Here is a 26,044-nt window from a genome sequence, read left to right on the forward strand (position 1 = left end):
CTCTCTCTAGCCCAGGGGTGCCCAATAAGTCGATCAATTAACATAACTGCCCATGAAAGAACGCACGCAGCGGAGAGGACATTTTTCAATCATTCAAAACTTTATGGAGAAAACCACCAGCTCCCAGTGTGTAAATTGTGTGCAATATTGATAGCGGTTTGTCACCTGTGTGCATTACTGCTGTCAATTTATGTGTGCAATACCAAGGGTTACATTACTTTCTCAATATCAGTTATGCATTGTCTTATATAAAGTATACTCAGTGTATGTATAAATAAATAGATGTTTAGTATTTTTCAAGTAGGTGGGTCATTTTGACCTGGTCATTTTAAAAATAGCTCGCAAGCTAAAAAAGTGTGGGCACCCCTGCTCTAGCCCCTTTCACATATGAACTGCGTACAATATCCACAGAATCAGATCAGGATATTGTCCACATTTGACACATGCGGCACACAACAGGAGATTGTCCATGTTAGACATGTTTACACATGTATTTGTATGGTTTGGGCGAGGGGCGATGTCTTGGTAGGAGGCTACAGTCTTATCACCCTAATGATGACATATGTTGTTTTTGCATCGATATCAATACCAAATGTATTTGGATGTATCTGCAATATCAACAAAATAGTGGAAAGGCTAGCAGAGAAGACAAGAATAAGCTACACTCCATGCACGAAGATCTCACCATAGAAGGAAAGCTGCAGCATTATGGATCCATGTCCAGCAGCAGCAGGGTGAACAGGCCATGGAGGTGCAAGAGGCTGAGCGGGAGTATTATGGGCAGATGTTTCTCAGAACTTTGTCGATGGGCAGTTTAAACACCATTTCCCAAGTCCAGAATAAAAATATGAGTTTGTGTTTGCTAACGAGTGTCTGAATGAGACTACAGAGGTTGTCGGGGACATTCAACGTCCTCACAGCGAATACAGAGACTCATCTACTCACTAGTCCGTCTTTACAGGCCCACTTTTGTTACACACTTTTCTAACTCTGACTGCACAACTTGTACATTGATCAGTTTATAGAACACCTGTAAAGTAATTGTGTAGTAAGATGCTTTGCGTTGGTGATGTTTAAGTCATGTGACTGTGATGTCGTCTGCTTATAGCCTAACATTAGCTTTTTTCTGTGACACACTTAATTTCTGCTTCAGAACAGTGGTGTTCATCTGTGAAGATTATCTTGCTCAACAAATGTGTGGGTATAATAAACTTGTATTTTCCACAGATATTATTTCGGGCATATTCCAAAATCCAATTCCAAATCCCATAGGCTTATGTGGAGGGAATCAGGGTGATGCTGACTCCCAGATCTATAGGCCACAAGGTAAGAGTCAAAGATATACTTTCTTTTCAACAAAGTGTTTGTGTAGACCAGCCGGCTGCTTCATGAACATAATTGTTCACATACTTGCCTATATACCAAATGTTTTACTGAAGGACATTTCTAAAGAGCACACCAGACAGCTCAGACCATGTAGAACTTGTATGTATGTAATGTATTTGCAAACAGTAAACATGGTGACACTCAAGGAGGTCTTATTTAGTTAATTCTGAGATCTCAGCATAAAACGATGGCAAGTATGTTTCTCTCTTTCTGTGAATGTTGAAAATATTCACAAATGTGTTTTTGAGTGTCTGCACCACAACACATATAATGAGCCAGTCAGCTCAGCAACCTGCTCTAACCTTCAGCATCAAATATTATCTGAGGGTGTGCACAACCAAAGACATCATGAACATGTAGTGAAAAGCAATATATACGACCAGCTAAATTGACTTGACCTAAGAGATCATGAGGCCATTAACAAGACCAAAAAAAATCACTTTCCTGTAACACAAATGAGCAAGCCAAGAGTGTGGTATATTGTTCTCATTTAACTGTCACATGGTTGTTATGTTACATATGCTTTTTGGACCTCTGTGAATACTGTCAGTTTGGAGCTGTAAGTCACCCAAGCGCATTTAACCTGTATTGTTGTGATGGAGCAGTAAAGTTGAGTGAAGGTTATTACCATGTTGGCCTCATCAATACTCAACAGAAACTGGCGACGAGGTTAATTTGCGGGGGAAGAGAGACACCTGGGGTCGGTACCAGAGAGTACGATGGCCCTGTTTGGAAAAATTGACAAATTAAATTAAAGACATTAAAGCCTCCATCATTGTCAAACCAGAGGTGCCCCCTAAATTCTTTTTCTATGATCGAAACAGAAGAGAGAGCTCAAGAGGCTGGGAGAAGCAAACATAATATCACCTGTTAAGCACAGTGAATGGGCAGTACCTCTAGAGCCAGTAGAGAAAAGAGACAAGTCACTTTGCCTATGTGGGGATTATAAAGTTTCAGTAAAACCGGCACTTGAAACAAACAACTACCCCTTGCCACGTTAGAGGAGCTTTTAGCTACCCTCAGGGGGGGAAAATCTTTTCAAAGATAGATTTGGCAGCAGCTTAACAGCAAGTGTTACTGGATGACAACTGCAAAAAATATACAACCATCAATACCAACAGGGGGCTGTTTGTGTAAAACAGACTTCCTTTTGGAGTTAGCTCTGCACCCTCTATCTTTCAGCGCATTATGGAAAACCTCATGAAAGACCTACCAGTGGTAGTTTTCCTGGATGACCTGCTCATCATGGGGCGCTCAGAGAAGGAGCACCACCTGCAGCGCCTTTAGGAAAATGACCTACGAGTACAACGCTCAAAGTGTGAGTTCAGCAAAACTCAAGTAGAGTATTTAGACCACATTCTGGATGAGCAGGGTATTCACCCTTCAAAAGATAAAGTGAGAGTGATACAGGAAGCTCTTTCTCCCACTAACATGAAAGAGCTCCAGGCTCTTTTGGGACTTATTAATTATTATGGAAGATTTGTGCCACAGCAAAAAAACATGCAACTTGGAAGTGGGCTAAGTTTGAGCCGGCTGCTTTTCTTAAATGTAGAGAACAGCTGACTAGTGACAGACACATTAGGACAAGGCTGGATTTCCTTAAGCCTTGCACAAAAGAAACTGTGCGCAAGAAACAGTATCAACAAAAACATCACCATGACCACACAGCTGCTGACCGTTCAGTCAGTGTGGATGATGCTGTGTACCTGCATAACACAGGGGAGGAATACACAAGTGGATTCCTGGACTGGTGGCCAGACAGACGGGCCCAGTGTCCTATGAAGTTAGAGAGCAAGAGTCTGACACAGTATACCGATGCCATGGAGATCAGCTTCGAGCTCGAGTCTTTGCTGAACCTAATTCAGGTGGTACTGACTCACTGACAGAACTGACAGAAATGGGGAAAATGGCACTAAGCCTTAAGAAACTGTTGACTCTACCATGCAGCATATGTGCTTTTAGACCCTGAACCGATGGCTCTGAGGCGCTCTACTCCAGTGTGTAAACCACCAAAGCAATCAAAAGAATAAGACTGTTCATAACAGTCGTAAACTGTGTTTCTATATGTTACACACAGTAAACTGGCGCTGGCATGTTAATCACCTAGATTGAACTGTTAGAAAATGTTATGAGGAAGACAAAAAAAAGGTTCTTAAAGTGTGACAGAGGTTTTCTTTTATTTTGTTAAATATTTACCAGACAATTAATGGTAATCCAAGATTATGGAAACATGTTTATCAACATGTTTATTAAGTTTTTCTCAAGAATGGTTTATTGTAGCTTTAACTGAGGAAACGTTACCACTGAGCTGAAATTTAAACATGTAGACACCACCACACTAAGCATCACTTTTAAAATACATACAAACTGCACATGTTAATTTGTCCTGATTCCTGCATCTCTTGTCAACATTAAATAGCCTTCAATCTTCTACATCTATCTATAAATGCACGGAATCTCTGTCTGTCTGTGTGTGTGTGTGTGTATGTGTCTGTTGGTCAAATATCTCTGCGGATAAGGATCACACTGACCCAAGACTTTCAACATGGCTGCTGCGTGGTTCAGTGGTGTGCATCTAAGCATTTGTTTGGACTGCAATGATACCGTGAATAAATTATTTCATAAATGCTTTACAAATTCCGCCGAGCATAGTCCACCAGAGCCACCACAGTCACGCGCGCACCAGAGCCAATCACTGCACACCGTGGCCACGTGTGCACCAGAGCCAATCACTGCAGAGCTCAAGCCCACAACGTACCTGAAGAAACAAGCAGATTAATACCTGCAGCAGCGCGAGCTGGACCGGGATTTTGCTGGTGGTTCGGTCTGTTCTGTTCTGTTCTGGTCTGTGCATCTAAACTGACTGTTGTGGATTAATGAGATTAAACGAGTCCGGACCGAGTCTGTTCGGGTCTGAGGAGATCCGGAGACGCGCGGACAACAAAGTGGAATCGGAATCTGGATGTTCATGTGTAGCTAGCGGCTGGCTAGCTGCTAGCCGCTAGCTACACGGCCCACCTCCCAAGGCGACGGACCGGCCGCATCGGCACGTCCAAAACCGGACCTAGGGTAAATAATGTCCGCCACGCTTTTTCGCGAACATTGCCGTCACGTTTGCTTTGTGTCTGGTGCAGGAAGAAACGGTAAAAACGGGCTTTTGTCACGAAAGTGTCCAAGCAGCAAGTTTGGTTGTTGAGGAACAGGAAGTTGTGGGAGGGACCTAGCCGGATGATTGACAGGCAACGACGGTCGGACAGCGATATTGAGAGTTGAGAGATTTGTGACATTTAGCGTGTTTGGAGTGTGTAGTTAGTGTGTTATGTAGTGTTTGGTGTAGTGTGTTTAGTGTGTAGTGGAGTCGGTTTTTGTTTAATGAGTCAGAACAATGAGAAGATGCTGAATGTGGAGCAGGCAGTGCAGCTCTCAAGGAGCACAGGCAGACCTGAGCATTGCCTGCATTTAAATGTAAATAGTTACATATAACTTTGTAAATTTTTTAAATGTATGCACAAATTTAGCAAACAACAATTTATATTTGCATTATAAGTAAAAAAAAATGGTTTGTTGTAAATATGTTTATTTGTGGTTTTCACAGTAAAAAAATCTAACTTTTTCTACTCGGATTTTATGTTTTTTTTTGTGATTTTAGGTCCATTGTGTTAATACAGTTTGTCAAAATAAAAGAAATAACTGTACAGTCACACATGTGAGGTTGTGCTGAAAATAATGACACCAAGTAAATAGTTTTTAAGATGAAATATAATGGCAAAATCAAGAATAGTCAAAAACAGCCAATTATACCCTGGAATATCTGATTTCACAACAAACCTAAATATCCCTGACGTCCCACCTTCAAACACAGCCTCATTTGGCCATCCATGAAAAAGCTGCTTAACCTCCCACTTTTCTATAGGAATACACTTTTCTTACGGGCACTGCACTAGTGTTAATAGATAAAGGTCCCTGTAATCTGCACAGTGTGTATTAACTATATACATTCAGAAAATATTAACTTGTATTTGTATATGAATATAAAAAACATATATTAATATTTGTACATAATGTCCCTACAATCCATGTTCAGTGGGGAGGTTTTTTTAAGTGAGGACAAATGGCTGTAGGGGGGAAGTTGGGGTGGATGATGAATGCACAAAATGCAGGACCTTGATATCAGAGGCTGGAGTTCACATTCCATCCCCTGCCTGGTTAGGTTTAGGCAACAGAGGCACTTGGTTATGGTTAGGGAAAGACCAAGGTTTCTACTCGATGACAGTGTAGTAAACATGTCTTGTCTTGAGTATTAAGTCCCTTTGAACTTTTTCAGAGATTAACTGAGATCATCACTTCCCCTAAGCTTGTACATCTTGCCTAAAAGAAACCATGAAAACATTACAGCTTGCTGAGCAGATACTTTATTGCAGATCTGTTCTGTCTGAACATCTTTCCCTTTGATGGTAATAACAAACATAATTTAGTCAGTCAGTCATTCCCATTATAACATTATTACTGTTGGCTGCTACTTGTGCTTAGGGCAGCAACTACAGTCAGTTTTAGACTGTCAAAATTAGAAGTATTTGAATGTAGTTCCGAGGAGACAGCTGCAGTATACTTTCTCTGTGCAGCAGGTCATTGGCTTCACCACCCTGCTTTGTTTTTCCATTTGTTTTTGTAGTTTCACTTTAGCCTTGTTTTGACCTTGTGGGTGGTATCAAAGGGCTATGAGCTGACCTTTGAAGGGGTCATAACCTGGGTGGGGGCATTAGTTATTTTAAAACAGTGATCTCTGCAAAATAAATAAGAAAAATAAAAATAAAGTACAAATATGATACTGCTGTTTACATTAAACACTGAATATTTTAGATGTAAAGCCCATGTGGAGCCCATGCTTTGGATAGGTATGCATTATATTGCTATAAATAAGGTTACAGGACTCCATAAATAGTGTCAGAATTTAGAGCGTACACAGTTCAAATGCAGTATTTAGTGAATCATGTTGCAAAAGGGGGCAAACATTCACCCCTAAACTATTATGAATTTAGTCTTTTCTGTTTTAAATCCAAATCTCATAATGTTTTATCTGAATCTACTCACCAGAAAACTGCAGTATACATACAGTTTATCTGTAGGCTATCAAATAGATTGATATCAGGTTAAAGGGGCACTATGTAATTTTGAAGAAGAAATTCAGACTCAGAAAACTAATATTACCAATATTAATGAAGTAACATTATTAACTTAAAATATTTATCTTTTTCCATAAGTGAATAATAAGTGCTTTTCTCAAAGGAAAATAAGGACACAAGAAAGGTGGCAGGGTCCGCCACATATAAACAAAGTAAAGCAGTATAGATTGTTTTGTTCTTTAAGGTCAGTTTGTTTATTCAGATATTTCAGTCATGAAAACAAAGAGAGTTTGATTATTTAGTTTGTTTAGACATTAAAAATCAGCCAATGAAGATCTATCCCTGCTCACTAAAGCGTATTCTCAAAACAACATAGTGCACCTTTAAACACAGGCTATTGTCACACAGTCCATAGGATTAGGTGTATTCCATCACAGGTTGTTCACCTTTCTAAACTCTGTTTCCTGCTTTTAATACCTGCTTTAGTCACCGTTAACCGGTGTCGCTCTCCGTTCTGCGCATGTCCTCTGCAGTCCATATGCATAACTGAGAGAGAGGGAGAGAGAGAGAGAGGGAGGGAGAGAGAGAGAGGACCGGGGATCCATGGAGCATATCACAGCACCAGTGTTTTCCAAGTATTCTTGTCCACGATGCACTTTAGGATTTCAATAAGATGCGTGTGTGTTTCCAGATAATCAGTTTCTTCGTCGCCGTGAACTTTTACAGCCAGCCGCTTCGAGCTCAGGGTGAGTCTGCCTGTGTCCGTGATTTCAACTACACAACTGTAAGCTGTATGTCCATACTGCCGTCTGTGTGTGCTTTACTGCAGAGCAAAGTGAGGACTGACAGGACAGTGTAAAGTGGACAGTGTCTTTTCTCTCGTATGTTGCATGTCGGGACAAACTTGTTGATTCAGAGACAGTTGGCATCCTGCTGACCCGATACATTCTCAGTAGTAACGTTAATGTAGTGAGGACATCACACCAAACTCCATTCACAAATATTACATGTGCCATTCTCTTGCTTATTATGGAACTTGAACATGTCGCAGACTAGTCATAAGTATTTATTCTGAATCTTAAAAGTTAACTGGTGAATTCGGGCAGCAGAATGTCCAGCAGTCAGAACTTTGTCCAATAAAACCTATAAGTCTGAACTAGTTTGCAGCGCTAGCTACCGCCCACTACAGCGTGTCTATGGTAGGTGTGAAATGACTGGGAATAACGAAAAAAAGACTCGTGTAAAAATGTAATTTATTAATTCTGGGATATTTATTGCACGCCGATTTGACGAGTTCCTCTTTGGGATTCACATAAGTCTCTTAATGGTGACTTTTAGGCTTACCTTTGCGAGAAAGCCATCAACAATGCGTGGAGTTAATCCGTTATAAGGGTGAATGTTAGCATGACGCTCTACAGTCTCAGAGACGCACGGACGGGGTTAGCATCCTGCGTAGCCTCTTTTAACAACATGGGGATGTTTTGAACGCGCCTCTGAACTTGTAAAGGACATGGCGTAGTTCTTTCTAAAGTCCCCCTCTGGTTTCCTCCTCCTAGTCTAGGCTGCTGGTCACACATGAGAGTTTTACAAGTAGATTTATTTGTTGGGCTCCTTGTGTGATATGCCGGGTACTGAAAGGAAACAGAGCGGACATAGCGGCTCGGGAAAAAAGAAGGAAAAGGAAAAGCCCTTACCTCGATGACAAGCTACATTAACAATGCCAGAAGATTCCCTCCTCCTTGTGACAGCCTTCATAAGATCACTTATGAATAAGAAGGACATGTCTCCTTAAAACTCATTTACTCCCATATAATTCGTCGTGTTTTAACTGCTGTTCTCCAACATATACCCAGTTAGAGCGCAGTTATTTTACTTAATACCAGGAACTGGATTCTTTCACATGTGTGTAGGTAAGGACTTAATTGTAAATCAAGTTTCACCAGCTTTACTAGGCGAGAAAGAAAGGAAATTAAACCGCCTGTCGTTTTAAATGGAGTCTGGCCACAGCAAGAAAAAACTGCATGTGAGCAAAATGTGTCTGAATGAATAGTGTAATAGCTGTTCAGGGTGTTAATTCATTTAGCAGGTCTTGTTAAGGGCGTTAGTCAAACACAGTGGTGTGGTTGGTGCTGTGGGACAACTGGCCTTGAAGCTGCTTTCACATGTTAATTGACAGAGTCAACATGGAGCAGCCACTTTGTGCTTTCTCGCTACATTTTGAGCCATTTGGCGAGGCGTCTTCTGAAGAGACCTTTTCTCTACAGTATCATTTGGGATGTGTATCCTAGCCTCCTTCAGCGAGGGTTTTAGGGGGTTCCATGGGCAGGGTTATAAATCGGTCTAACATGCTGGTGGGTAGGTCTTTGATGTTCTGTCCACATGGGTGCAGGATGTGGATTTGCTCTGGCTAAATATCACTTTGTACAGTTTTTCCCCCCTGACACATCCGCCAAGAACATGAAAGAAACACAGCTCTTAGATCGTCATTTGGGGTGCACATTGTCTCCTGAGGTCTTGTGACAGTAATAAAGGTGTGATAAATAGCACCATGTGGGAAAGTGATCGGCTGGTTTTGGCCATTCAAGACAATGGCTTCTTCTCCAACTTGCTCCCTGTACTTATGTTGTGTCGAAATTCCATAAATTTTTTTCCTGTGCCGAGTTTTGCAAAACTCCTCTCCTTCGTTTCTTTCATGTTGTGATTTGGTTATGGAGGCTAGCCGTGAGAGAATGCATCTGGAACCAATTTGACTCCTCAAAGCAGAAGGGGAGGAGGAGGGGAAGGAGGGAAGTGAACGGCAGCCCTTTTCTTTCCATGTCCACTGTGAGCAGGCCTTAGTCCCACAAACCTAATTATAGTTTTCTGAACATGAGATTTAAATGCAGCGTACACAGTTGAATTTCTCAGCTACCCCTTGGTATAGTGATTTTTGAATTGGCTATGAAACATAATGTTTTTCTAACCAGCAACCCATTACTCTGAAAGAGAAATAAAGCTTGTTACGTTATAAAGCCTTAGGGTCAGTCCTTTGGTTGACTATTTCTCATTTTCCTGAAATGAGTTCTGTGTAAATCTGGAATGTTTGAGTCTATCTTAGTGCAACAGTGAATTTTGCTTTGTCTGAGACTACTGACCCCGCTGTGTTCCCTGGAGAGTCTGAGTTCAAAGCACTGTGCTATCGAAGGCAGCATCGGCAGTCTCATCATAGTTGAGGTTTACATGCTAGTAAACAGTGCAGACATTTGCAGAGCAACAGGACCTCTCTCAGAGAGCAGGCTTAGTTGCCTATTACAATACGTTAAAATACACTAGATGCAGTTTTCTCGATAATTGTGTAACCAGCCTGTATTTAACAAAAGTTGACTGGCAGATTTCTGAATGTTGGGGGTTAATGATAACATGTTGGTGGCAACAGCTGTCAGCAGCACATCAGCATCCAGGCACAACATCAGATTGTAGGTCCACATTAAAGGCCCGATTTGTAGGATAGTTGATTGTTGAGTGTCATTTCCATTTCATCAAATATTGATGCTTTTGATAGGAGGGTCAGGCCTCAAAACTTTGTCTCTGGTCAGTTATTTTCTCTGCCAGGCGTAAGTTGGGGAGGAACCATGCTTTGGCGATATAATGATATGATATTATACACGAAATATCACTTGAGATACAATTTATGGGTAAAAGAATCAGCAGCCCAGTTCTCTTTGTTTAGGCGTAATCAAATGAATGAAATACCCTACAGATCAAGGCATGTCATCATAGTGATGTAGAATTCATACAAAAATCTGACAAGACCATGAAGCATTGGAGATGTCACTCAGCTGCTGTTGCATTGTGGGCATGTAGGTCCCAGGTTTTAATGCATTGCAGTGGTTAAGCACTGCACTCCTATAACATTGTGGGTAGGGATGTAACGGTATGAAAATTTCACACCGCGGTAATAGTGACCAAAATTATCACGGTTATCGGTATACCACGGTATTTTTTAAAATGTCTTCAAAATGTTGAAAAAACACTGATGAATTGAAATAATTTCATCAAGATTTATATTTAAATATATTTATTATATATTAAAATTGTCCAAATCCAAAACCTTAACAAAACACTGCAAAATCAACATTAAATAATTATAAAAGAATGTATCAAAACTGTGCAAAATAGGTCATTGGCTTTTTGTGATGAGGCAGCCTGTTTTTGAAACGTGTCCTTTAATGTCTGCGTTACAGAGGTAGAATGAGTTGTAGTGGCAGCAGCACTCGATTGGCCAGCAGACCCTCTCTGTGAAAAAAATGAATAGAAAATGTCATTATTAATTATTACTGTCATTGTTACTTAATACTAAGGGTGCAACCAACAGATCACAAAACTCACAATTTAGATCACATCACTTTTGTGAGGAACAGGTTGGATAATTCTTTTAGATCAAAACAAAAAGGATTATTGTTGTTAAATGAATTATGAATACTCTATTTTGGCTCTTATCTCTATCTAGACACAGGTTATATTCACCATTTTATATTATTCTTTATATACAGTCTGTTCAACAAATAATCCACAAGTATTACACATTTCTGATATTACTTATATATATTGGCTGTCTGTCTCTCTGTCTGCCTGCTCGTCTGTTGTCAGTGGACTCGGTCAATCTGATTGGTCAGATGTCTGCTGAGCCACAGGTAGACGCTGCTCAGGTGAACGGAGCTGAGATGAAAGTCAGTCATCTCAGTCAGTTTGCGTTCACTAACTCAGTCCACCCAGTACGTGTATGTGTCAAATCCTCCTCACTGCAGCTCTGCATCAATATTTGGGGAATTATTAAGTCGACTTTAAAAAGTGAAATCTACAGTTAATAAGCGGTTCAGATAACGTGCCAAATCACGGATCAACTTCGTTCCGTTATACCACTATCTGGTCAGTTTACATTAGTGACAACAGCAAATTAGACAGAAAACTCGACATGCACATACATCATGCAACCGAGCTTATGGTTAGCTTACCTTGCATTCGCTGAACAGTTGCGGGTGATGGTCGTAAAGTGAAAGTAAGTAAATTTGAGGTGTTGCCACCCCTCGCAACAACTTTGTTCTCGAAGCTCCTGCAGATAGGGCTGCCATCCTCGACCAGTTGTCCTGAGCATTCTTATAATAACCAAAATACGCCCAGACTGCAGATTTGGTTTCTTTAAAGGCAGAAAAATGCTGTGAGGACCGCTACTATCATGTCCTCCCTCCGCCATGTCTTCTTCACTACATAACAAGCGTACGTTGCACGCTGCGCATGCGCCGCGAGTTTTCCACACCGTGGTTACTGACGGCGGCGGTTACCATGGTGATTAAAACTTAAATGGTAACCTTCACCGTCGGGAATTTTACCGTGGTTAACCGTGACACCGGTAACCGTTAGCCTACATCCCTAATTGTGGGACTCATTATGGACAGTTTAAAAACAAATGATCAAAATCACTACAGCAGAACCAGTGATACCAACTTTTTATTCCACTTATTCCCATGCTATCCCGTGGTAATTCTAAAAAACAACAGTGTCCCTTTAATTATGGTAATGAAATCATTTTGCCGTGCACTGTGCACACACTGTAAATCTGAATAAGTTACCAGAACTCAAAAGAATTGAGGCAATCGATTGCCTCAATTTTTTTGAGTTGATGAACTCAAAAGTCAACATTTTCCAGAACTTAAAAGGTTGGATGACTTGCTACTTGTACCTTTCGATAACTGTTAAATTAAAGTGCTCATTTAGCTCAACTCAAAAATTTGCAGTTAATATGACTTAACGTTTTCTGTTAAGGCAACTCAATTATTTTCAGTTAATATGACTTACAGATTCCAGTTTTCAAAACCACTGGAATAACTTCACAGAACTTTAAAAAATAAGTACACAACCACACCATTTTATGTTAAGCAAAGTCAATGTTTATTAGTTTGTGCTATCATTGTTTTAAGTACACATTAGTCACATATGTTGAGTTTGTTTACTTAAAAACATGTGATTCAAAACCTAACATTTTTGAGGCAATTGATTGCCTCAATTACATTGAGTTTAACAAACTTAATATCTCTCTCATATAACTCAAAATTCTCTGATTCTAGCCTTCCAAATGTGTTCCTGGTCACTTAAAGCCCTAGGAAATAGATATTTTTCACAAATTTCTGATATTGACCAAACAACTAATCAGATTGTCAGGAAAATAATTGGAGTAATCAAAAACAATAATAAATAATAATAAAATAATAAATTAGCTTTCGTTATCAGCTATAAAAGTGCTTTTGGCGACCTGGCTAATTCCTTTCAGTGACGACAGAGATTCTCACAGGGTGGTAGTGAACTGGACTTGTATCATGGTCACTGATGACAGTAAGGAGGCCCACGGCAACACCATCAAGCTCTAGCTCATCAAACTCGTCCTGAATGGATGAAAAAAAGACACTAATCACAAACTAACACATGGAACAGAACAGATGACATATCATTTATCTTTATCACATCTCCAGTTATATCTTCCTCAACTCTGAAGTCTTAACTTCTTGAAACTGGAAGAGAGAGATGCAATGATGGGAAATACATTCATCACATATCAAAATATACTGTTTGTGAGCTTGGATCCTCTGAAAGATTAGGTTGTAACCTAGGTTAGCTAATGTTAGCTCGCTAGTTCTAGCAGCTGACCATTACATTAGTTGTAATTGGTTAGCTAGTTAGCACCATGGTGGCCAGCGGAGTTTTGCCTCTGCTGTAAACTTAGTTTATTACAATCCATGGCGTTAAATAAGTAAAAGTGAATAAATATTCAACTTCAAAACTTACAGTAAGTCCTGACTGCTACCGCATAGGTCAAACTTTCTGCCTTCTGTTGCTTCCGGCCGCCAACCATCTCTGCAGTTCAAACTTTTCTTCTTCTGTGTTTTTTCAAAGAGCGGTAAGGAATCAGTGTAGTATGCACATTAGCGCCGCCTTCTTCTTCGGAGGGTGAATCAGAGATTAACTCAAAATAAAACATTATCCCTGCAGCTGCTCAACACTTAAGTAAAAATTAAAAAACATATAGGCTAGAGTAAACTGATGCTTAAATAAAATACATTTTGTCCTCCACTAATGTCAAATGCATTGTAGACCATTTGTCTCAATTTAATTGTTACTGTTTTTTTTAACTGATTTTATTTATTTGGAGAAGCACTTTGAGATTTTATTGTATTTTAGCATGTGCTATATAAATTAAGTTTATTTTTAAATCATCCCTATTTAAAACCATAGAAATAACAGGACTTTATCATTCTTATCATGTAATAACTTAATTCTATTAAGTTGTGCTTAAGTGATGTTTTAAAGTTATGCTCACTTAAATACAAAATAGTTCCATTTAATCAAAAATGATTAGTCAAAATGACTCAAAAAGGAACAACATGTTACACCAACTTGACATAATTAAGTAAGTAGAACTTTTTCTAAAACTTTGAGTATACAGTACTTAATCTATTTAATTACTTTGAACGTTCGGGTTTACAGTGCATGTGTAAAATCTTTGCCTTAAGAGTATGTGTCGCACAGCACCACTGTCTTTCTGTTTGAAGATACTATAAAGTGATGACAGAATTTTATAAATAACGTTGTAAAACTGTTGTTAAAGAACCTGTAAAAAAAGACTTATTACTCATGCTCATTCATTACGTGACAGCCTCTCCTCAGAAGGGAGAACTTTCCGGCTTCTCCTCTGGGGCTTAGTGGTGGTGATAATTCCACAGACTGTTACTGTAATTTTCCCAGTAAACACATTGCCATCCTCAGCAGTCCCCTCTGGACCGGCCGGTTATTGTGCTTCTTGGGTTGTACTCCAATCCTGGAGCCTCTCTTTGTTGCTGAAGGGTCTGTTGGCTTTAGATAGCAGACAGTCTGGGTGTCCGAAGGGCAGGCTGCCTCTGTCTAAAGGACTTGCATGAAGAAGGTGACAGCCAAAGATGGTTATACTGAATATAGTTAATGTAGCTCAAAATGCAGCTCAAAATAATTAAAATTACATGCAATGAATGCTTCACATAAAATCAGACCTTAAAAATCAACATGACATGTTAAAAATGTTAATGTAAGATGAAAAAATGATAGTTGAAGTGCACTGCAGCAGTGCAGCCACTTTGTGGCAGGAATCATTGTAGCAGCAAGAAAGTTATCAATATTGGTATATCCATGACTTTTAAGCCAATTTTAAGCTGGCGGAAGAATTCCAAAGAAGTTCACACACACAATAAAATCATAAAAATGATGGCTATTATGTTCGTAAATATTTGCCTACACACATCAAAATGGTTTCCCCCTAAAAATGGCGTGAGAGTAGGGGCTACTGAGGACTGATATATATTGCACTGACCCACAATACTGAGATATTCACCAAATGCTGTGGCTGCTTTAAGAAGGGAGCTCAGAGGGGATAGCAGGGGATTCTGGGAAGTTAGTTTTAGTACGCTGTTTCGCTTTAGCCAGTGTTACTGATGCTATAAGCTGTTGTTTTGAAGTCAGCTTTATCATGCAAATATGGGGCTGTCATCAAAATTGTGTCATGAGGTAAACCTTTCACCTTTTGGTTGATTGACATCAGAGTGCATAGTTTCTATACGTTCTTTGCTCCCACACCTCTGGCCAGGCTCTCTATGGGTGTTCTCACTAGGGGTTGTTGAACTGTTGATTAAGAAATTTTCAGTCCCTGCTTTACCTGGTATAAGGAGCACCTCTGCATACATTAGAAAAGATTCTTGACCTACACACAGCAAAGACATTTTTTGAAGGAGGCATCTAGCACATCACCTCAGCCTACCAATATACTGGGGAAAGCCCTCCGCCCATGGTTGAGAAAGTGTAAGAGTGTAAGCTGCTAAATGCTCCTCTATGTTCACCTGCTCATCTCTAACTGTGTCTGTTGGCTGTTTGGTGCAGAGATGGTTTCTGCATTTTGGGATTTTACTACCTGAATGTTACTGCTCTGCTCAAAGTAAAATAGAGGCTGTATGTGGATCCTTAATAACATTCACAAAACTTGCCAAGCAACATATACATACAAATGGACAATAATTCTGTGAGTCAAGTCAAATTAACACTGAAGTAAAAGAAGATTGTAAAAGTCCTTGTGCCTGATTCAGAAACACTGTACACAAAGTTTAGTTTTTGTATCTCTACTGAAATGTCTGGATGCAGTGGGACTTGGAAATTCAATGGTAGACCAGTAAACAAACTAAAAAGTTGTCAATAAATTCCTCTTATTCCATTTCAAGTGACACAGAATTGTAATAATCCTATTCCAAACAAGATCTAGATCATCATGATTTATTTGTTCCTGCTTTCCAAAAGTGTTACACAAGAACTGTTGGCTTGTTTACAGAGAACCTGCATGGCCTCAGTTTAATTTCCCCCGTTATTAAAGAGGGAAAACAAAGCTCCCCAAGCTAGAGGCTTGCTATTGGTCAGGTAGCATAGTGTCTCTAAGTACAGTTTGATCACAATACTTAAACTGAAGTGAACATTATGAATGCAGGACATTTACTTTTATTGGAGTAGGTTTCTGCTCCTGCTTGCCTTGTTAAAGTTCCTGCATTATGCTGTGAATTAATGATGCTCTGAGTGATTGGTTATCGGCCGATATTTGCTGTAAAAAGTGTGATTGGTGGTCTTTATGAAGCCTGATCAGAAGGGCCGATCAGAAAATCACATGAAAATAGGTTCTCTACTCACAGCTGAGATGCCACAGCAGCACACACCACAAGGGTCTGCTGCTCATCAACTGCTGACAAAATACAAGTAATCCACCGGCCAATAACAATATGGATTTTCAGTGCTCTCTTAGTTTAACCAGTGCAAGATATTTGCCGGATCCTGCCAGCCAGCCCTGACTGAGGGAATAGATGGAGTGGCACCGTAAGGTTGCGTGCTGAGTAGCCAGCCAGTGATTGTAACTAGCAATAATACAGTGCTGTAGAGAGAGAGGTAACTATGGTTACAGCATGAGAAGACAAGCTCTGTTGTAGACTCTGTAGTCAGTTTAATTTATCCTTTGGGATTGTCTGTTCATAATAAGTAAGCAAATAAAACCTGACGTCTGGAATACGGGACGATGCTGCACCTTTGTTGTGGTCCGTGCAGCATGAGATCTAACAGCATACAGTAGAGCTGAGCTCAGCAGGACAGAGTTTAATGTGACATCACAACAAGTCTAAAGTAAATGATGACTGTTTGAAGGTATGAGTACTTTGAGTTTTGAGTTACAGACACTTTGCACTTGTTTTGTGGTTTACAGATAACTTTTCATTTCATTCAGTCCTGTCATTATAAATATGATAATTTATTACCTCAACATTTATTGGTGTTTTTTATTATGCCACTCATAACTACAAACTATAGATGACAACGAATAGAAGTTTAATTTAAACCTGTTGGTGAACCCCTCCTCCATCCCTCCTTCGCTCTGTTTTCTCCCCCTTTGCCTCAATCTATGTGGCCATAAGAGCCTCATTATGTCATTTCCCATTACACACACAGGATGCAGTCGGCAGGGTCTGCATCCTTCTTTGATTCTGCTAATTGAATATGAAATGAGGGGGCAGGGCACACTCCACCATCTGGAGGTTTGTGTGTGTGTTTGACATCTGCTCTTTCTCTGATAGGATTCAGGTGTTACAGAAGTTTTGTTGACGTGGCTGGTGTGTGTGTGTGACTGTATGTTACCTAGGACACACCTGGTCAGCATGTTATGCTCCTTATATAACCTCACAAACACACACACACATACACACACACACACACACACACAAAGGAAACGGGATGCATTTTCAAGATATTGAGATGCAATGATAATATAGAGATGACCGGCAGACTGTATGACAGTGTACAGTTTTCACACTGACTTAGCTTAAGCTTAATAACGATGTATGCGGCTCGGAACGATGGCTTTAAGTGACCATTTGAACAGTGCGGAATGAAAAATACCCGATGGTAACCGGTGTCACAAGGTAGCCTGGACGCTGCGCTACAGCGAGCAGCTAACAGCTAACATAAGAGCTAACAGGGGTCTCCACTCCGCTCTCGAGCCGCTCGGCGTGAACAAATGCCTCAGCCTGTTCCACACATGAGTTATTTGAGAGTATCGACATTCACAACAAAGATATGAGACCGACAACATGCACTTTTGGACGATTTGTGCTCTGTAGCGCTCGTCTAGAATACACATATACATGACTTGGAGCGATGAGCAGAATGTTTTTCCTGGTTAGCGGACATGGCTCTCTCCAGACGGGATTCTCAAACCACATCACCAGCACACCTGGGACCCTCGCAAGTTAAAATGAACGCCAGTCAAATTCATAACTAAACCATAGCTACATGAACAAATGTCAACACCTGCAGCTAACAGTTAGCTGAGCAGGCTTGCTGGTAGCCAGCAACAATCCTGTACAGTGTACAGGAATCAGCGGCGCTAGTAAGGCAGAAGTAGTAGACCCTCATCGAGCACACTCCTGTAACCAATCATGCTCTTGACTGAGGTTAGGACCTCCTACCTCCTCATTTACATATGGACACAGAAATACAGAAATAAATAAATGTAGGTGAACAGAAATACAGAAATAAATAAATGTAGGTGAACAGAAATACAGAAATAAATATATGTAGGTGAACAGAAATACAGAAATACAGAAATAAATACATACAAAGCATTTATTCTTGTATTTATACTTTTATTTATTTATTTATACATTTATTTCAGCATTTATTTATTTATTTATTCATTTATTTATGCATTTATTTATTTATGCATTTATTTATTTATTTATTTCAGCATTTATTTTAGTATTTATTTCAGTATTTATTTATGTATTTATTTATGTATTTATTTATGCATTTATTTATTTATTTATACTCATGTCAGGTTTGGTCCTCCATATGTCACGCTCTCCTCCCTGTAGTCTGCTCACGTCTCTCTCACAGGTGGCTGTCTGAGGTGTCTGCCAGACGACATCAGCTCTAGGGCTGGGTATTGTTAAGAACCTCACGATTCGATTCGATTTCGATTCTTTAGGTCGCAATTCGATTCAATATCGATTCGATTCAATATTGACTTAAATGCTTCGATATCGATTCAGTAATAAGTAGTAATAAACAAATAGTTGATAATTTTTTTTATTTAAAAAAGTAATCTTAAATTATAAATCTTTCCTCTAGGAAGTTCTAGTTGAAATGTAAACAAAGGTACCTGATGTGTTAAGTTATAAAATAGTGCAACCATAGTTAAGCTGAGAAAGTGCCATTGTTTCTGGGACTGCATGGTACATTTTTGTCTGACATAAACATAGAAATGACCGTCGTCCCTCCACCCTCCGGCTAGACGTGAGGGGGTAAAACGTTGACACTGACCCCCCCTCTCTCCCCGGAGGAGAGTGCTACTTGTGGGCGCATGGTGCAGCAGCCAGGGTGAGACCGGCTGTGCTGGGAGTTTACAGTCTCCAAAAGAGCGGTGCGTCCGACATCGGCTATCCGCCTCCGCAGCTCCGACGGTGTTTCCGCTGCCGTCACCCTCCGACCCTCGGGCGAGATCGCGGGCGAGACTTCCAGCTGCTTGAGGCGGAGACCGAGAGGTCCGGCGAGGGACCGCGGGTGGTCGCTTGCCTGAATCGATTTAGAGGATTTTATGAATCGATATTGAATTGGGAAAAAATATATTGCAATGCATTGATGAATCAGTATTTTTACCCATCCCTAATTAGCTCTGTATCAGGAAGATACATTCCTTACTGTCGCCCACTGAACATTGTCAGAGAGGCCGTTTGATGTGTCTTCAGTGATCAGAACTTCATAGAAGAACAGGGGTTTTTAAGACTCACATAAGGTACATTTTCGCATAAGGAGGAGGTCAGGGATGGATGGATGGGTCAAACAAGCGCAGGACTTTGACCTGGGAAACTGCTGTTCATGTCCAGTGGAAAGTTTAACTGTGTCAAACGCTGGGTACTGCCCGGTGGGACATTTTCCAATTCCATTTGAAACTTTTAGGTGAATACATGAACATTGAACACTTTGATAAACATTCATTTAGCATTTATTTTATTTAATCAGAAAAAAATGTTTTATTTATACACCCTGGCTTGTTCAATTCAAAGAAAAGCTTTGAATAAATGTGATGCTTTACATTGAACTTTTCTAATAAAATTAGATGGAAAATGTCATTCAAACAGGTAAAGTCATTGTTGGAAAAACATGTTTCTGAATCCTCTCTTGTTCTCTGCCCTGTTGATCCTTTAATGCTCAGCTCCCTATGGCATATCTCAATTAATCAATGCACAGGAAGTGACCTTTGACCTCCATCCATTAAACTCTCCCCCCACGGAGTCTGCAGCGGCTCTGAGGAATGCAGGGAGGAGAGTGGCTACAAGAGGCTTCACTGCTCTGTGTTTGTGTGGCTGTGTATACCTACGTACACACACATGTCACCATTGTTCATTCTGTTAAACATAATCGAAAAAAACTGTCAGTTGTAATTACCTCCAACAAAAGTTTGAGCTGAAATCTTTATCATGTCATTAATTTCTTCATCTGCATGATGAGTGGCGCTAGACATTAACTGTGTTTTCCTCCCCTCCAAACTGCAGTTGCTCTTATTGATAGGATTGCTTAACTTGCAGAGACCAGGACCACATATTTCAGCTACTTCATCTGCATTTCGTAGCAACATTGATGTAACTTAAACAACAAACAGATGTGATATTCATTGTGAAGGATCTGCCTACTTGTAGAAAGTGTCATGTCTCTGCTGTGTTGTTTGAAATCCTGTAGTGGAATAATCTTAAACCGGTATCTGCCTGGAAGGAAGGAAAGCACAAACCAAACATTTAAAGGCATGAAAGACTGCACCACACACTGGAAAAGGCCTCCAGTGTGGAGTAACTGGGCAAAACCACGGTGATGCCGTTAGATGACCAACTGCACCAATTTGTCAGTTTAACTAGAGTTAAGGGGAGAATGAAATTAGACATTACAAGTGCAAATGTTGAAAATGTTAAGGCACAATATTTGACACATCTGCTGTCAGGGCTGTCACCCGTCTCTGCTGAATGAGAATTATTTCCTCTCTTTGACATAATACATGAATAACTCCAATCATTTAAAACAAATTTTCATCTGAAAAAAGGTTTTAATTTGCTGTGCTCTGGAACCTTCAAATTTCTAAATGCCATGCCACACCATCATGCCCCCCTTCCTCACATATACACACAGGAAACTGGCTGGCAGGAAACCCAGAGTAATGTTACATTTAAATAGAAGGGGGTGCAGTGAAATTCCTCTCCTTATCGGCCCAGCAGCTGGCTCTCAGTCCTGAGCATGGCTGATATTTCGCCATTGTTTTTTTTATAGCTGTAATAGTGCTTTTTAACTTTGCCATTTGAAGTGGGGGACCCCAAAACTGAGTGATTCTGAAGGTTTTTTGTGTGTTAAATGTTAAAGTTAAATAGTTAACTAATTACATCCAGCAGACAGACAACAACAGTAACATTCATTGGATTGCCGTTTGTAGTTGTGTTAAAGGTGCGATATTAACAACTGGCTGGCTAACTGCTGCTGCTAACTGTGGCTGCCATTAGCTATTTAACTCTCACTACGTTTACATGCACAACTTAGTCAGATTACAGCCATAGTTCGACTATGCTGCTCAGTCGGACAACTGCAATTATCCGAGTATACATGCCAGTGAGAAAATCGAATTACTGGCCGAAAGCATGTCATACCCCTGTACGCTAGGTGGCGCTGTACCCATTTCAACTAGTGTTAACAGAACCACCTCTGGCTGACCTCTTTACGTCACCAGCAACAACAAACTCTGTCTCAGCATGCAAGAAAGTTGGTGTATGAAGAGCGAGACAAAGCTACATCTTTGTACATTACGTATGTGATGTACATGATTATTACACAAACTAGATGCACAATAGTGCTCTCGCTTGCGGTTATTTCAGAGGAAAGACACTGCAGCCACTGCCGCCGTTCTTCTACTTCCGGCTCACGGCCCTGGGGAAAAATCTCTTTACAGAACGCAAAATCCAATCCAAATGTATGCATGTAAGAGTAATGCGACTATCAGTCGAATAATCTAGGTGCTTTAGTCCGACTATGAGAAATCCGATCCGGTCGACTTTAGTCAGACTAAGGTGTGTACATGCATCTTAAAGATCTGATCGTAGTCGGATTAACCCAATAATTTGGTTTTCTCGAGTGTCATGTAAACGCACTGAGTGTTAACTGGCATCTAGTGGTTGGGACAGGGGTTGGAGCACCAGAGCAGTGTTGGTGTTTACACCATTAGGACAGGACCTTTGGACTGGGAGGGGCCAAGGCAAGCTGGTTAGATGCTAACTTCAATAGACAACTCTGCATCACCACACTTAATTGTCATTATACAGAGCTGCCAAGTCTCAATTAGACTCATCTTTCCCCAGTCTCATGCTAATTCTCATTATATTTAATCCTTTTATATTGTTTTCCCCTCTAATATATTTCCTCACTTGCTGCTTGCCATACCTAGGGCCCTGTTCTGCCTCTGATTGGCTTACCCATGTATTACCCTAACCACTCATTAGTCCTATTGCCTAAATCTAATCAACCCATCAAAAGGCAACGACTACCAACCAAACAGAGGCAGTAGGGCAGGTCATGCTGTCACATCTCAGGGGGAGAAAACAAATTACAGCAGGACAGGCTGCAACATCCCAAGTTATTGTGATCTGAATAATGACCATCTTTCAACTGAAGCTGAAGGTCAAATGTAACTATCTCATTCTGATATGAATTAGGCTATGTTATTTTTCTAGATTAATAAAATGTGTCCTTAAATTGTCACCACAGTTTACAGACCAGGGGAAATTTTATCGATCCAGATCTTAATTTCTTCTGTTACATAACCGATAATAGCTGCTACTACACAGAGGATCAGTATAATCAAACCATTTAGACAGATATCAATAATCCAAAATGAAAGCATCAAGGAATACACAAGCGTTTAACATCCATCCATCCATTTTCATCCGCTTATCCGGGGCCGGGTCGCGGGGGCAGCTGCCTGAGCAGGGACACCCAGACTTCCCTCTCCCCGGATACTGCCTCCAGCTCTTCCGGGAGGACCCCAAGGCGTTCCCAGGCCAGCTGGGCGACATAGTCACACCAGCGTGTCCTGGGTCTTCCTCGGGGTCTCCTCCCGGAGGGACATGCCAGGAACACCTCCCGAGGGAGGCGTCCCGGGGGCATCCGAAACAGATGCCCGAGCCACCTCAGCTGGCTCCTCTCGATGTGGAGGAGCAGCGGCTCTACTCTGAGCTCCTCCCGGGTGACAGAGCTCTTCACCCTATCTCTAAGGGAGCGCCCTGCCACCCTGCGGAGGAAACTCATTTCGGCCGCTTGTATCCGGGATCTTATTCTTTCGGTCATGACCCAAAGTTCATGGCCATAGGTGAGGGTCGGAACGTAGATTGACTGGTAAATCGAGAGCTTCGCCTTTCGGCTCAGCTCTCTCTTCACCACGACGGACCGATACAAAGACCGCATTACTGCGGCCGCTGCACCGATCCGTCTGTCAATCTCACGCTCCATCCTTCCCTCACTCGTGAACAAGACCCCAAGATACTTAAACTCCTCCACTTGAGGCAGGAACTCTCCTCCCACCTGGAGGGAGCAGGCCACCTTTTTCCGGTCGAGAACCATGGCCTCGGATTTGGAGGTGCTGATTCTCATCCCAGCCGCTTCGCACTCGGCTGCAAACCGCCCCAGGACATGCTGGAGGTCCCGGCTCGAAGGAGCCAACAAGACCACATCATCCGCGAAAAGCAGAGATGAGATCCATTGGCTCCCGAACCAGATCCCCTCCGGCCCGTGGCTGCGCCTAGAAATTCTGTCCATAAAAGTAATGAACAGAACCGGTGACAAAGGGCAGCCCTGCCGGAGTCCAACATGTACTGGGAACAGGTCTGACTTACTGCCGGCAATGCGAACCAAGCTCCTGCTCCGGCAGTACAGGGACCGCACGGCCCTTAACAGAGGGCCCCCGACCCCGTACTCCCGGAGCACCCCCCACAGTATGCCACGAGGGACACGGTCGAATGCCTTCTCCAAGTCCACAAAACACATGTGGACTGGTTGGGCAAACTCCCATGAACCCTCGAGCACCCTGCGGAGGGTATAGAGCTGGTCCAGTGTTCCACGGCCAGGACGAAAACCGCATTGTTCCTCCTGGATCCGAGGTTCGACTATCGGCCGAATTCTCCTCTCCAGTACCCTGGAATAGACTTTCCCGGGGAGGCTGAGGAGTGTGATCCCCCGATAGTTGGAACACACCCTCCGGTCCCCCTTTTTAAATAGTAAGGGTTCAACATAACTGTAATATCTGAAACATGGATCAACCCTGACAAAGGAAGAAACTTTGAACTAGACGGATATTAATTCATTTATACAAACCGGAAAAAAAAGAGTGGAGGAGGAGTGGCTGTGAATGTAGACAAAACCTGAATTATAAAGTGTTAGAATGTAGACGACTTATTAGATAGTATAACAACTGAAATCAACATAGAGAAAGACAAATATATGATAATTAGATGTATATACAGCACACCAGGGTCTAGTATTGAAGCTTTCAGAGCCTGGATGGAGGAAATGTTTTCAAAAACAAGTCAGAAGGTATTTTTCAACCATGGGGATGTAATATAGATCTGTTTAATCCAGATAAACAAAAAAATGAGTGAAGAATTCATCAACACTATACAGTAAAAGCCCATTTCTAAACTTGATATGAAAGTTTAGTGACAGTGCGGCCCGTGAGTTTTGTGTGAATGGCACTTTTTCCGCGTTGTTTGTGGAAGGTCCCTTTGTTGCGCTTGGAAGGTCCCTTTGTTGCACCATCTGGAGTTGAACGACCCCTCGGGGCCGAAGGAATGAGGCTGGGCCGGGCTGGGGCCTCGTCGGGGGTCTGTCCGCCTCGGTGGTCAGCGGAACATTGGTGTTGGCTAGGACGTACAACTCCGCTAGCTCAGCAGCCATAATGTTGTAACCATCCAAAGCAGATTACCACCATTGTGAAATGATGGTATTTGATCCTGTAGAAGCCACAAGTCCGTATGATATCAAACTTTTTTAAAGAAAAACACGTTTTATTTGCGATGTCATGGAAAAGTACTACACTACCCACAATCCTATAGTGTAACAGCGACTTCTCTGATTGGTGGAGCTCGCTGTAACCATGGAAATGTTGACTCAAACCGTGAAATTCACTTCCGGAACCGGAGCCCTTTAAACAGTGGGCGGTAACTGTTGATCTCTATGTGACTGAATCTGCATTCATACTTTGGCTAATTAGCAACGTTAATCACTTGATTGAAACTTTACTGCGGAGTGACACCAACTGGAATAAATGTATCTTGTCACACAGACCCAGTCATGTCTTTTTCAAAGCCTGCAGTGAAGAGAAAGGTTGGTGACGAGCACAGACAATTTCAGGAAAAGTGGGAGACGCAATATTTCTTTGTTGAGCACAGAGGCACCCCAACCTGTCTTATTTGCACAGAGAAAGTTGCGGTGCACAAGGAATACAACTTGAAACGTCATTACTCAACTAGACATGCTGAGGAATATGCAAAATACCAGGGAGATGAGAGAGCCAACCGGGTTGCCAATCTTAAAACATGTCTATTGAGGCAACAAGATTTCTTCAAGAAAGCAAGCACAGAGAATAACTCAGCAGTCGAAGCTAGCTACGTGGTTAGTGAGATGATTGCTAAGGCGGGAAAGCCATTCACAGAAGGCGAGTTTGTTAAAAAGTGCATGTTTCAGGCTGCAAGTATAGTCTGTCCGGAAAAGAAGGTTCAGTTTAGCAACGTCAGCCTTTCTGCCAACACTGTGGCAGAGCGCATTTCTGACCTGTCAAATAACATTTATGATCAACTGCGTAAGAAAGCCAAATGTTTCCATGCCTACTCAGTCACTCTTGATGAGAGCACAGACATCACTGACACTGCCCAGCTCGCAATGTATGTCCGTGGTGTTGATGACAATTTTGAATTGATGGAGGTGTTGCTCAGAGTAATTCCAATGCATGGCCAGACCACTGCTCAGGATATATTTCGCCAGCTGTGTGATGCCATTGTGGATGCCGGTTTGCCATGGAATAGGTTTGTTGGAATAACAACCGACGGAGCGCCATCAATGACAGGGAGGAAAAATGGACTGCTGGCACTTGTTAAAAAAAACTGGAAGAGGAGGGTGTGGAGGAGGCCATTGCTCTGCACTGCATTATCCATCAGCAGGCCCTTTGCAGCAAATGCCTTAAGTTTGACAATGTGATGTCTGTCGTTGTGAAATGCCTCAACCAAATCAGATCCAGGGGCTTAAAGCACCTGCAGTTCCGTGTTTTTTTAGAGGAAATGGAGTCTGAATATGAGGATGTGCTCTACTTCACCGAGGTACGTTGGCTCAGCAGGGGAAGCGTTTTAAAGAGATTTTTTTGAGTTGAGAGCAGA

General features: G+C 41.5%; 1 protein-coding gene across 1 annotated transcript in view; it reads left to right on the forward strand.

Moving 5' to 3' along the window:
- Positions 1–7,057: 7,057 nt before the first annotated feature.
- Positions 7,058–26,044, forward strand: part of reck (reversion-inducing-cysteine-rich protein with kazal motifs) — a 108,593-nt gene continuing 89,606 nt past the window's right edge. The window contains exon 1 of the mRNA XM_030399071.1: positions 7,058–7,255. Coding sequence (XP_030254931.1) covers positions 7,183–7,255 — 73 coding nt within the window. The 5' untranslated portion in view covers positions 7,058–7,182. The remainder of the gene's footprint in view (positions 7,256–26,044) is intronic.

The sequence above is a fragment of the Sparus aurata genome, chromosome 19 (assembly GCF_900880675.1).
Source record: "Sparus aurata chromosome 19, fSpaAur1.1, whole genome shotgun sequence".
In the NCBI taxonomy this organism is placed as follows: Eukaryota; Metazoa; Chordata; class Actinopteri; order Spariformes; family Sparidae; genus Sparus; species Sparus aurata.